This window comes from Canis aureus, chromosome 27 (genome assembly GCF_053574225.1).
Source record: "Canis aureus isolate CA01 chromosome 27, VMU_Caureus_v.1.0, whole genome shotgun sequence".
In the NCBI taxonomy this organism is placed as follows: Eukaryota; Metazoa; Chordata; class Mammalia; order Carnivora; family Canidae; genus Canis; species Canis aureus.
In genome coordinates this window covers 32,830,587-32,844,363 of record NC_135637.1, presented here as the reverse complement: position 1 = coordinate 32,844,363, position 13,777 = coordinate 32,830,587, and the positions used below count along the sequence as shown (strand labels likewise).

At 47.0% G+C, this 13,777-nt stretch overlaps 2 protein-coding genes across 11 annotated transcripts in view; one reads left to right on the top strand and one right to left on the bottom strand.

Moving 5' to 3' along the window:
* UPB1 (beta-ureidopropionase 1) overlaps positions 1–7,362 on the bottom strand; it is a 32,039-nt gene extending 24,677 nt beyond the window's left edge. The window contains exon 1 of one of the 4 annotated variants that reach the window (XM_077874501.1): positions 7,062–7,362. Coding sequence is in view for 2 of the 4 variants with exons in the window: in XM_077874498.1 (XP_077730624.1) it covers positions 6,153–6,256 (104 nt within the window). In the remaining 2 variants the exon portion in view is untranslated. Of the gene's footprint in view, positions 1–6,152; positions 6,396–6,756; positions 6,957–7,061 lie in introns of those variants that run through there. The other 3 variants (XM_077874500.1, XM_077874498.1, XM_077874499.1) reach the window with 3 other exon arrangements.
* The window catches only part of LOC144299138 (uncharacterized), a 61,681-nt gene continuing 54,438 nt past the window's right edge, over positions 6,535–13,777 (top strand). For 6 of the 7 annotated variants that reach the window (XR_013365915.1, XR_013365918.1, XR_013365916.1 and 3 more), the window contains exon 1: positions 6,535–6,888. Coding sequence is in view for 1 of the 7 variants with exons in the window: in XM_077874502.1 (XP_077730628.1) it covers positions 6,734–6,888 (155 nt within the window). In the remaining 6 variants the exon portion in view is untranslated. The remainder of the gene's footprint in view (positions 6,889–13,777) is intronic. The other variant, XR_013365919.1, reaches the window with a different exon arrangement.

The window sequence follows — 13,777 nt, the reverse complement described above, 5'->3', positions numbered from 1 at the left end:
TGCTGGATGTGTGCCATGCGCGGAGGTGAAACCGGCGCGTGCACGGGACACGGCCTCTGGCCAGGAAGGCCTTACCATCTAGGGGCAAGATGGTTATGAAATACTCAGAGAACACATCAAAAAATAACCTGACAGCCATTATCTAATAATAATATTTCTCTCCTACTTTAAATCACTTTCTTAAAGACGTTTCTTTCAAAATCACAGCCCTGTCAGCCCAAGCCCCCCTGTCGCCGCCCCCTGCCAGGCGGTTTCCATGTGACGGCCCTGACAGCTCCAAGTTCGGTTCCACCCCTGACAATCAGCCTGCTTTTCAACTAGTCAGGGTTCCGTTCGCTTTAGCAGGTTAGAAATAGCAGCAGTGCCCACACCGCACCTCCCTGTGCCGTGACTGCCTCAGACACGGTCCTCCTGTCCTCAAGCGGAGGGCTCCCCCACTATAGAACTCAGCCCCAGGATAAGTCACCGTGGGGGACAGGGGAAGAAGGAGAACCGTTCTCTGTGTGTCCATTTCCCCTCAGGCCCTTGGGCGGGGGAGCAAGACTGTCTTTGGGACACATCTTGGTGGGCCTGTCTTCAGTCTGGGTCTCATCCCAGGAAGAGAGCAGATAGAAGAGATCTTGTCTCACTTTTGCAAGCCTACCTGTAGCTGTCACCTGGATGACAGATGTTCCTCAGCCTCTGGCTGTCCTTCCTCATCCAATGCCCACAGCTGTTGGGCTCTCCCCATCTTTCCACCACCATGAGCCCCATTATTATGTGCCATGCAGCCTCCCTGCCTTGTCACTAAGTTGAGTGCTGCCTCCACACCTCCCCCACCCCATTCCCTGTGGACACTCATTCCCCCTGGTGCAGGCCAGGCCACTCCAACCTCACATATAGAGAACTACCCTCTCGTCACCTCCACCCTCCTGTTATCTAGCTGGTCTATCACCACGTCCTGTCTTGTCTACTCTTGGAGAACCCAACAGACCCTCGAGCCCCAACCCATAAATGAGCACTTTGCCCACTAAAGGCTTGGCACAGGGATGTGGTAGGACATAGACCAGCCATGGCCTGGGGGGGTGGAGTAAGGGTGGGCAGAGATCAGTAGATGAACCACAATGCTGCTGGAAATCCTGCCTTGGTTCCTATAGCCAGCCTTCTGCCCTTCCGCCCCTTATCCTGCTACTAAAGCCCCTCATGGCCTCACCTCTAACATCAAGGAGGAAATCCCATACTTCCTGTTCTGGCCCCAATATTCTCTCCTGGGCCCCTCCCCAACCAGGGTCAAGGCAGGCCTCACCTGAGGGAGCCCAGCTCCTGCCTCTTCTAGCTTCTAGAACTACTTCATCTTTCCCCTCTAATAGCTCTTTACTATCAGTGTTTTTTTTTTTTTTTTTTTTTTTTTTTTTTTAATATTTTTTTCTTTATTTATTTATGATAGTCACACAGAGAGAGAGAGAGAGAGAGAGAGGCAGAGACATAGGCAGAGGGAGAAGCAGGCTCCATGCACCGGGAGCCCGACGTGGGATTCGATCCCGGGTCTCCAGGATCGCGCCCTGGGCCAAAGGCAGGCGCCAAACCGCTGCGCCACCCAGGGATCCCCAGTGTTTTAAATAATTAAACTAGAGCTTTGCTACAAAAGAAACACATGCTCATGGGAGAAACGATGCAAACAGTGAAAAGGATACCGAGTGAAAACTAAGTTCCCCTCTCCATTCCACCCCTAAGCTCCAGCCCCAAACCTGAGACAATCTCTCTGAACAATGCTGTAGGTAGCTTTCCGATATTTTCCTATATGTGTGTAAACTACATTGGTGTCCTGTATATTCTGCTCTTCCCCTTACTTGCCTTTTTTATTTAACAATATGCATAGCTTGGACATCTCTTCCTGTTTCCTACAGACCTACCACATCCACCATTAAAGCTATTTGAGGGGCACCTAGGTGGCTCAGTCAGTTACCTGTCTGACTTTGGCTCAGGTCATGATTTCAGGGTCCTGGGATCAAGCTCTGCCTCAGGCTCTGCCCTCAGCAGGGAGTCTGCTTCTCCCTCTCCCTCTGCCCTTCCCCCTGCTCATGCTCTCTCTCCCTCTCTCTCACAAGCTATTTGAGTCTTTCCCATTAATGAATAAATAAATAAATTAATTAATTAATTAATTAACAGAGAAAAAAGAAGACACTCTCCACAGGTGCCTCGTTACCACTTGCTCTCATCACTTCCCCTTTGTAGGGAGCTTCCTGAAAGCTCTCACCTCCCTCACCTTCCTCAGCCCCGTTTCCTGGGGCCCACTCCCCCACGCCGAATCGCTACTGGCCTCTGGTCCTCTTTAGCAATGGGAGAGACTCACACTCCTGTTTTCATCCTTCTAGACCTCCCTATACCATCTAACACTCTGTCCCTATCCTGCTCAGTGTCCTTGATATCTGCCCTAGGGCCCCCTCTCCCTACTTCCTCAACTCTGGAGAAACATGCAAAGTCTCTACTTCCTCTGATTCTTTTAACATCAGGTTCTCCTGAGTCCCTCCTCGGGCCTGTCCCACTCTGTATCTACTCTTTCACCTGGAATGAGGACAATCCCAAGCCCAGCCTCCCCTGATGAGGACCACCTCTGCATAGACCCTGTAGTGGGCTGAAAAGTGGCTCCCCCCAAAAGATAACATCCACATCCTAATACCCACAACCTGTGAATGAGAACTTATTTGGAAAAAGGATATTTGCAGATGTAATTAAAGATCTCAAGATAATATCACCCTGGACTATCCAGGCAAGCCCTAAACCCAGTGACAGGTATTTTTTTTTTAATATTTTATTTATTTATTCATGAGAGACAGAGGGAGACAGAGAGGGGGGCGGGCAGAGGGAGAAGCAGGCTCCATGCAGGGATGCAGGGAGCCCGACGTGGGACTCGATCCCAGGTCTCCAGGATCAGGCCCTGGGCTGAAGGTGGTGCTAAACCACTGAGCCAAAAAAAAACCAAAAACACTGAGCCACCCAAACTGCCCGACAGGTATTCTTATAAGAAATGCCCAGAGGAGACAGGGGGCAGAGAAGGAGGACATATGAAGACAGAGAGGCAGAGGTTTCCTTGGTCCTGCTTTTGTTGGAGGCAGAGATTGGGGTGATGCTGCCACAAGCTAAGGGATGCCAGAAGCTACCAGAAACTAGAGAAGGCAAGGAAGGATTCTCTTCCAGAGCCTTTGGAGAAGTGTGGCCTTGCTGACACCTTGGTTTTATACTTCCTGTCTTCAGGACTGTGAGAATAAATTTCTTTTGGTTTAAGCCACCAGTGTGTGGTAATTTGTTCTAGCAGCCCTAGGAAACTGAACAGCATCCCCAATACAACTCATCAGATTTCCCCAAAGCTACTCCCCGTCAGATGAATGAACCAGCCACCTGACTGAAGCCAGAAATTGGCATGATCCGCCTCCTTTGCTATGTTTGGCTACCTACACTGCCTGCTGACCTACTAAGACCTTGGCCTCGGGAGGAATCCTTCCTCCTCTTGGCCCCCAGGCACTCTACTTTAGGCCTCATCTTTCACCTGCTCTTTTCAAATTCTTGAAAGGCTCCCACTACCATTAGGACAGGTCCCACTGCCTTAGCATGGTGTACAGAGCCCCTGGATCTACCATGGCTAATTCTGCCTCCTCTTTACAGCATTGTACACCTGCAGTCCCCAAATGAGCATGCTCCTTGGTGTCTGGGCCTTGACTCAGAGTACCTGTGTCCTTCCTGTCTCCAAACCAACTTCTCCATCTCCTTCAGGATGCAGTCCAAGCATGGCGCCCCTGGGAAACCTTCCTGATCCAACCCCACCTCCACATATATACGCTCTCTATAGCTCTCCTTGCATCCTTCTCTCACCATGTAGGACAACCACCAAGAGGCGGAAAGCCCCTCAGGATGGGAGGGAGCCATGGCTTACTCATCCTTGTACTTCTTGTGCTCAGGACAAAAGTAAACGTGCAATAAATGTTTGCTGAATTAATAAATGCCTCTTGGTTCTGGCTGTCTTAAAGTTGAGAGTTCGTGTTCTTTGAGGATTTATTTTACCTGGCCCAGGCAAAACCCCATTCAGCTCATTCACTCAGCAAACTTTTACTAAGCATCGTCTTTGTGTTTGGCACAGCAAGGAATCGGGAGAGAAGGTGGTCTTGTGTGGAATGCAGTCAGGAGGCCCGAGGAGGGGCTGAGGGGTCCCACCAGGCCATCACAGAGTTGACCATGTCCGAGTCAGGCTATGAGGAATGAGCAGGGGTTTAAGCGGGAAAAGAGTTTTTAAATGACCAATGATTTTCCATCTTCAGTTCACAATCCTGTGCATAGTCAAATCACACCCAATCGCAAGGACTAAGCAAATATAGAAGATAATACACTCGAGGTAAAGCCTGGAAGGCCTCAGTGCTGAGTGGAAGAGAACCTTTCATGAACAGTTATTATAAGCCAGCCCTAGGATGAGGCCCAGTTGTTACTGGCCAATAGATACTGGCTCCCATTTTACTGCCCATTATAATCCCTCCCCACTCTAGAGAGATCCAAATGCTCCATAAGTTCCCTTTAGCAAGGCAGTCCTTATCCCAGTTTTTAGAATGTGCTCCAGCCAGTCACCTGTATGAGAAATTTCCCTTTTCCTAAGACTCTTGCGCTTAACCTCTCTTTGACACCACAAACTCTCTCCATTTCTTTTTCCAGAAGAACATGTCTAATTCATTTTTTTTTAAAGAAAAAAAAAAGAAAAAAACAACACCTGTTCCCAACCTGAGACCTCTGCTTTAAGACACCTTCAGGGCAGCCCTGGTGGCTCAGTGGTTTAGTGCCACTTTCAGCCCAGGGCTTGATCCTGGAGACCCGGGATTGAGTCCCATGTCATGCTCCCTGCAAGGAGCCTGCTTCTCCCTCTGCCTGTGTCTTTGCCGTTCTCTCTTTGTCTCTCGTGAATAAATAAATAAAATATTTTAAAAAAATGGCAGACACCTTCAACTCTCAGAGGCTTCCCTCTTGACAAGTGTGGTCGAAAATATGATTTCACTGGAGGAACCTTGAAGGTCATCCAGTCCCCAGTATCCCTCTTTGGGTAAAGAGCCCTTTTCGACAGAGTTCTGTACCACTCCTACCCCCCAAAGGCAGTTGTTCTACCTTTACCACTAGCTATGTTCACTAGTGGATGGTAAAGTTCACTTTATGTTCTCTGAGATCTGAGATGTGACCTCTCTGCAATAACTCCTCTACAGCAAGTGGCTGAGAACCACTGATCCAATCAACACCCTCGAGTTTCAGGTTGATCAGTTTCCGGCCTCAAGGTCACAGCCACAAGGTCAGGAAGTAGCCTTGGGGAGGGGGGGGCAGGACGGCTCACGGGGAGTCCACCAATAGGCAAGAAAGTGGAAGGACATTAAGTCAGGAGTTCATTGGGTCAGAGTTTGGGTTTCCAAACCAAAACCATGGGAATCCTTCAGAGTTTTAAGCAAAGGAGCAACAAGATATAATTTACATCTTCTGGTTGCTTGGAGAAAAGTGGACTGAAGAGAAACAAGAGCGAAAGTGCTCTCTAGCATTGTATCCCCAGTGTCCAGCAGTGCACCAACCTCAGAAAGTCCTAGTGATTGCACACAACTGGCTGGGAGTGGAAAAATATTTGCACTGACTGTGGTAGCTAACTCTTGTGGCTTGCCAGCAGGAAAGGTTCCTTCTCCAGCCAGATCCAGCTAGCCTCTACCTCCAAGGATCTGCCAGAGGCCCAGTCACTGCATGAAGTAGGGGCTGGGCCTAGACAATCAGTAGACTTGCTGGAGGCACTAACCCAGACACCCAGAGCACAGGCCTGGCTCTGGGGAGGGAGCTGGTCCCTGGAAGAAGGGAAGGAGAGCTTGACGGCCACAGAGAAAGCTACAGAGAATAAAAACCTGTCCTTTTCCTTCCAGATGCTTTTCCTTTCTGGGTTCTAGGCAACTAGGGACAAAGTGGCTTGTAAAGGGTCACTTGAGGGTTGTGCAACCCCTGAGGCCCAGAGCCATCACATCTAGACATCCTAAGGCCTCTGCTTACCAACTCAGATCTTCATTGCTCCCACAGAACCCTTCAGATCCTAAAGCCTTCTCCCTGGTTCCTCTGACTCACACACTCTGGCCCCAAGGTCTCCCCACCCCCCAATCCTCTGGGCCCCAGACCTGGTTTCCTTGCCATAGAGAATGCGTTTCACCTCCCGCAAGTCTGCGGGTGGCAGGTGCTTCTCCAAGCACTGCTCCAGCGACTCCCACTCAGGTCCCGCCATGGCCAGAGTCCGCAGGCGCAGATGAGGGGCTGATGTCCAGACTAACACGGCCTACCCTTTGCCCCCACCCAGTAAGAGGGGAAGGAGGAGCCGGCCACAAGGTCCGCGCACGCGCCCTCCTCCCTACCCGGACACCTTTGGCCCCCCCGGAGGGCTCACGTGCGGACACGCCCCCTCCTCACGCCTCCACGCTGTGCAGCCAATCAGCGTCCCAGGGCGTCGCGGGTTAGCCCGCCCCTCGCCCCTGGCCCCGCCTTCCGCACGCGCCAGGACACGCCCCTTCCTCGCGCCTCGGCCGCCGGCCCCCGGCTGCCGCCGCTCCCTGCCTGCGGCCTTTGGAGGCCCCCTCTGCTGCCCTGTCCCCTTCTCTCGCCGTCCGGTTCCTGGCCCGAGGTGTCGGGAGGGACCGAGCACCCTGGAGGCGGTGAGGGAGGCCTGGGCGCGGCCTCCGGGAGGCAGCGGCGCGGTCTGAGGTAAATGCCTGCCGCGTCCTGTCGGACCTTCGCGGGGCCCGTTCCCGCCGCAGCCTCTGGGCGGGGCTTCTCCCTGCCCCGGCCTCCGCCCTCGGTGTCCGGTCGGCGGAACTGGAGCTGCTCGCGGAGCCGGCCCGCCGCACAGGACAGCGGAAGAAGGTACGGGACGAGCTTTAGTGTCCCGAGGGCAGCGGCCGCACCACCGTCGGCAGTGCCCGGCGTCTGTGAGAGCGTATAGCCCCTCCCCCTCCTCCCCCTCCCTCGCCCCTCCCCCCCGCCTCCCGCCTCTCCCCACCCAGAGGCCGGGCTGGGAGGCCCGACCGCGCGCGCACCCCGGGCTTCCTGGCCTGAGCTGGCGGAGCTGGAGCAAAGGGTCGAGTGACGCCACGTGCTTTGGCGAATACCGCGGAGGCGGGGTCTCCGGGCAGCGGGCCCCCCCCGCCGCTGTGAGTGTGCCCGCGTGGGCGCTTTCTTGAGGAGGGCGCTCTAGGCTGTCGCGGAGGTGACGGGGTGAGGCCCCTCTCTCAGTCCCCGCAGATCCAGAGAAGAGGGTCCGCTTGTCCGCCCAACTGAGTCCGGACAGCAGCTCAACCGGTCGGCCCAAGTCTGGGTTCGGCAACTCGCAAACCTTGTGACCGCGGGAAGGTTGTTCAGACGCCCTTGGCCCTCTGTCCTGGCCTTCGGTTGCTTTATCTGTAAAACAGGACTATAGCTACCTTGCAGGGTTGCTTACAAGTAAGATAAGACAGGGGTGCCCCGGTGGCTTAGTTGGTTTGAGCCTCTGACTTCTTGGCTCAGCCCAGGTCTTGGTCTTCAGGTCATCAGTTCAAGCCCTGTGTCGGGCTCCCCACTGCGTGTAGAGTCAACTTAAAAAATAAAAAAGGTGAGCACAAAAGAATCTAAAATGAGGTACCGGGATCCCTGGGTGGCGCAGCGGTTTGGCGCCTGCCTTTGGCCCAGGGCGCGATTCTGGGGACCCGGGATCGAGTCCCACATCGGGCTCCCGGTGCATGGAGCCTGCTTCTCCCTCTGCCTGTGTCTCTGCCTCTCTCTCTCTCTGTAACTATCATAAATAAATAAAAATTAAAAAAAATAAAAAATAAATAAATAAATAAAATGAGGTACCGTAGATAGACCAGATGCTTTAGATAGTTTATGGAAGTCAATAACTCACAAGTTTTGGCCATTGTTTTGATAAATATTAACAGTGTCTCTCGTATCTCCTGGAGCTCCCTTTTCAAGAATGCAAACTTTGAGGGGCTTTTGTATATAAGGGTCAGAGATAAGGACAATACAGAGAGAATAAGAGCTAGTCGTTTGGGATGTCCGGGTGGCTCAGTGGTTTTGCGTCTGCCTTCAGCCCAGGGCGTGATCCTGGAGTCCTGGGATCTAGTCCCACATCGGGCTCCCTGTGTGGAGCCTGCTTCTCCCTCTGCCTGTGTCTCTACCTCACTCTGTGTGTCTCATAAATAAATAAATAAATAAATAAATAAATAAATAAATAAATAAATAAATAAATAAAATCTAAAAAAAAAAAAGAGCTAGTAGTTTTTCTTCATGGTTTAAGGTAGGGACAGACTTATAAATATTTATTTAAATAATCTGATGTGGAAAGGTACACATTATGCTACGGAATTCAGAGGAAGGGGTGGTTTCTGGCGTAGAAAGGGAAATTGTTTAAGGCCTAAGGAAGTGACCTCAAGTGCCTCAGGGAAATGACACCCCCACACACCAGGCCTGTTCTCACCTTCTGTGTGGTATTTCCTATTTTAGTTAATGGCCTTATTGCCCACTCATTTTGCCTAGCCTTTGGGAGTCATCCTCAGCTCCTCCATGTTCTTTCTTTCCCTTATACAAAGAAGCATCAAATTCTGCTAAATTTGTCTCCTAAATTTTGTTAAAATCCTTCCCCCTCCCACCTCATGCCTACAATCATGTCATCTTCTGCTTGAATTGTTGTTAGGCATCTAACTTATCCCTGTATCTCTGATGTCTATCCTTAGTTGTCTTTCTAAAACTGATACCTTACCATCCTTTGAACCCTCTCATTCAGTGTCTCCCTACCTGGAATGACCTTTTATCTTCTATTTGTGAATTCCTACTCAGTCTGCAAGATGCAGCTCAAATATCGCCTCCTCTGTAATGTCTTCTCCAATTGCTCCAGGAAAAATATAGATTTCACTAACCCTTTATGGATACCTCTATTAGAGCATTTATCAAAAACTATTGTGTAATTGTTTCTGAGCCCTGGGCAGGAACTGGATCTGATCTACTTTTGTATCTATGGGGCTCTGGCACTCAATAAGTGAGTACTGAAGGAATTAATTTTGATGGGATCAAAGATAGATTCATTAAGGTGGTGACATTTGAGCTGGACCTTGAAGCAGAAGTAGAAACTATTATTACTAGTTAAATTGCTCAATCCATCTTTCCCTATTGTTCAATGACAGGTCATTCACACTAGGTCATTGTAAACCAGAGTTTCACAAATATGAAGTGCTAACTGAAAAAGGGTTAAAAAAATCATATTTAAATTTTTATATTTGCCTAATTTATTTTTCACTCTAAATAGTAAGACACATCACTAGATCCTTCTCTGGTAATTATTAAAAAAGACTTTAAACTCTGCCCTAGTTTCTTTTTGAAATACCCAGCCAAACACCAAAGGTTTTACTTGCATGCAAGCACGCTAGAGTGAGGGACTCCTCCTTGTTTTGAAGACCAACTCATTTTGTGGCAACATGGTGTGATTTATGGATATATAATCATTTGAGTGTATACAAACATGAACAGGAAGAATAGGATATACCACACTTCAATACGGTGGTTATGTCTGGAGAAGGAGATAGGGGAAAGGGTTAGAGGAATGGACATCATCTGCTGATATATTTTAATTACTTTTTTAAAAGATTCAAAGTATTAGAGTGCCATTTCTTGTCAAAAAAGATTCGAAGCATTTGATACTAACATTGTAAAAATCTGGGTATTTGGGGTAGCCTGGGTGGCTTAGCGGTTTAGCACCGCCTTCAGCCCAGGGCGTAAGTAATCCTGGAGACCTGGGATCAAGTCTCACGTTGGGCTCCCTGCATGGAGCCTGCTTCTCCCTCTGCCTGTGTCTCTGCCTCTCTCTCTGTTTCTCATGAATAAATAAATAAAATCTTAAAAAAAAAATCTGGGTATTTGTTATGCTTTTATTTATATTTGAAACATTTTATTAAAATTATTTTATAGAAGAGAGCCTTAGACCAGGAGTCAGGAAATCTACAGTTTAGTCTGGGTTCAACTTTTATCTCCGTTTTCCTGTTGTAGGAAAGGTTGGTAAGGGGAAGAGGCTGGGAAGACAGTTTATAGAGATGAACTAAGCCTTTCCTAATTCTAACACAATGTGATTCAAATAAGCTAGTCATATATAAATTCCTCTAGGGACGCCTGGGTGGCTCAGCAGTTGGGCATCTGCCCTTGGCCCAGGGTGTGATCTTGGTCCCAGGATCAAGTCCCACTTTGGGCTCCTTGCAGAGATCCTGCTTCTCCCTCTGCTTGTGTCTCTGCCTCTCTGTGTGTCTCTCATGAATAAATAAAATCTTCAAAAAAAAAAAAAAGTTCTAGAAACTGGTTTTATAGAAAGCTCATTTATTAGAAAGGTACGGTGTCTATTTTTAGTTGTTACTTTTAAATTGACAGTGTGTGTTAATTCTTAAGGAAAATGTTTAAAGTGCTATGGCGTCTGCTTATCACATATGAAGAACTAAAATTTTATGGTAATCATTGGTGAGCAGTCTTTGCAAGGGTCATGACACAGAGATCCCACCTGTCCTCTTTCTCCTTCCAGCAAGAGGGCTTCTTTACTCTCATTAAACTTCCATAATCCACCTTAATGTTAGTTGACCAACATTAAAATGCACTGATCAACTCCATTCTAGTAAGGGCCTCTTCAAACCCTGCAGAAGGAACCTCTAATAGTAGAAGTGGGGATCCCTGGGTGGCGCAGCGGTTTAGCGCCTGCCTTTGGCCCAGGGCGCGATCCTGGAGACCCGGGTTCGAATCCCACATCGGGCTCCCGGTGCCTGGAGCCTGCTTCTCCCTCTGCCTGTGTCTCTGCCTCTCTCTCTCTCTCTCTGTCTCTCTGTGTGTGACTATCACAAATTAAAAAAAAAAAAAAAGTGTCAGGCATACGAGAGGCCCTAAAGAGATATTTAGGTTAGGAAACCCAACCCCTCAGATAACATCATTCAACAGCCTCAAATTTTTTCTGGAATACGACTTACCTGATGCATCTTTTCCATTCTTCTTGCTACTTAAACATTTCTTGTACAGGTTCTCATCATTTCTTAAATTACTTCAACTCATCATAATCAATCTTTCTGCCTCCCAACTTCAGACTCCCTCTTGGTCTTGGTTCCCAGGGTAATCTGTTCTTCAATGGCACTCGATTAGTTCAGTCTGCAGTCCAAGAGTACATAGAATAAGGCCCTCTGATTGGACATCACTTCATGCTATCACTTTCCCCTACCCTATACTTTGGGCTCCAATATTGTGAAACTGCTTCTATTTGTACAAACATTCCATACCATTTCACATCTCTGTGTTGGCTCAGCTCTTTCTTCGCTTATATAGTTCTTACCTAAACCTTAAGATTCAAGTATCACTTCAATAAAGCCTTTCCTGGCTCCTTCAGGCTTACCTAAATTCCCACCACTTCTGTGTTGCCATAATATTCAATCTGTGAAGTTTCTTGAGGTCAGAGGTATGACATGTCTTTGGATCTACAGAGCTTTGCATATAACTGGAGCTCAATAAATGATTGTTGAACCAAATTGAATATCATATCAATATTTATAAATGTTGGGGGATCCCTGCGTGGCTCAGCGGTTTGGCGCCTGCCTTTGGCCCAGGGTGTGATCCTGGAGTCCCGGGATCCAGTCACACGTCAGGCTCACTGCATGGAGCCTGCTTCTCTCTCTGTCTGTGTCTCTGTGTGTTTCTCATGAATAAATAAATACAATCTTTAAAAGAAAAAAACATTAAAAAATATTTATAAATGTTTACAGTCACTTGATGAGTCCTTTTTACATATATTAACTCAGCTGCTTATTTAGCCTGCTTTTTAGAAAGACCACAATTGGCTATGGCAGATTCATGTTCCTCTCCTTTCAGTAAGACTCTCAGCTGTCTTTGCTGTACCCTGATCATATAGGATACAAGTAGTCCAAATCTTGAGTAACTCTCAACAATAGGTATTGGGGGAGGGAATCCATCCTTGGGGACTTCACATTAACACAGCTCTGTTTACTGGGAAGTTGGTGTTCAGTATGTCATGGTTCATCCATCTCTAATTAGCCTCCTGGTTCATATTTCCTTGGATTGAGAATTTGGTGGGATCCTTGACCACAACATTCTTGAGTTATAGATAATACATTTCAGATCCCATTTTCAGAAAGTCCTAGCTATAAGTAATAGATAGCTGCCTGCTTGTATTTTGAGAAACAGTACAGCCTAACAGAAAGAACATTGAATTGGATATATAAACAGGTTCTAATCAGTTTTGCTATTAAGTAATTGCAGCTTTAGGTAAATTACTTGATACCACTTCCAAATCTCTTATTTTAAAGGTATTGGACTAATTCTCATAAATTCTATGACTTTATTATTGCTAGAATTTGACATCTCTTAAGTGTTATAACAACTGTTTTCATTGAGACCTTTTTATTTTTTTATGTGGATGGTGAGGGCAAGTAGAGCACATGTGCCTAACAACTGCAGGAGAACTCCTTGGATATTGGCACCTTAAAGCCAGAACTGGTCCACGCTTATATCGGATTGCCGTGGTACAGTGGGAGCTGCACTGGACTAGAGATCCAAGGACTTGGGGTTCAACTCTGTTTCTATACCTTTTGGTTATATAACCATAGACAAGTCATGACCTTTCTGGGCCTCAGTTTCTTTATCTATAAATGAGGATGATAATACCCATTCCACTTCCTTTGATTTGAAAGAATCAAATAAACTAAGTTGAAATATCTTTGAAAATCTATACAGTGTTATCTCTGTAAGATAATTATTTTTAATTGAGGAAAAGTGTTTTAATATAATATTCCCATGGGAAACCATCTACATACCATCCTTAATGTATTGGATACTTATCTTTGACGTATTTTTCCAGTGGTTATAAGCCTTTGCACTAAATCACTTATACTCTTTCCACTAGTTCTTCTGGTGATAAATAGCTTACAATTTGAACATTGAGTAATTTTTGAGGAAAGCTGAAGACTGAAATAAAGCAAAGTTGACTAGCTGAAATTGAAATCTAGTCCATGAAACATCACTAGTTTGTTAATCATTTAGGCTAGCAAACGAAGCACATACTTACGTGTCATTAGGAATGCAAAATCCCAGGTTGACTTTTTGGGACTCAAATTTCATGAAATACCAATGTGGTAAATAAAGCTTCTTCTCAAAAAACATAACAAACCCCAACCTCTTTTCTACCTCCTTCTCCCCCTAAAACAATTATATAAATATGCAATGGGCTTAGCAGCAAAACATGTGGCATTTAGCGATAGTTGGCTGTAATCTCAGTGTGAGCCAACAGTGTGTTGTGGCTGCCAAAAAAGCTGTTATGGCCTTACGTTGAATATTGAGAGGTATAGTGTCTAGAGCACACCTGAAATTTATCAGGCATATAAATCATCCTGAATACATCCAGAAAAGAAAGAGCAATGTTGGTGAGAACATTTAACAGCAACAACAAATAGTCAAAGGCTCTGGGAACATTAATCTAGCAAAACAAAGCAAACAAAGTCAGGAACATTATTGTTACTTTATTCACATACCCAAAGGTGGCCACAAATAAGAGGTTTATAGTTCCATTTGGACCTAAGGAGTGGAGCTGGAGTCAATAGATAGAAATTTAAGGAGGCATATTTCAACCCAAAGCAGTTATTTTCAATAGGTGGTACTAAATGTCATAGGCTGGTTGTAGGCAATGAGTGCTCGGTCTTTCTGGGTATTCAGGGATGGTCCAGATGACCACTTGGTGGGAGTATTGTAG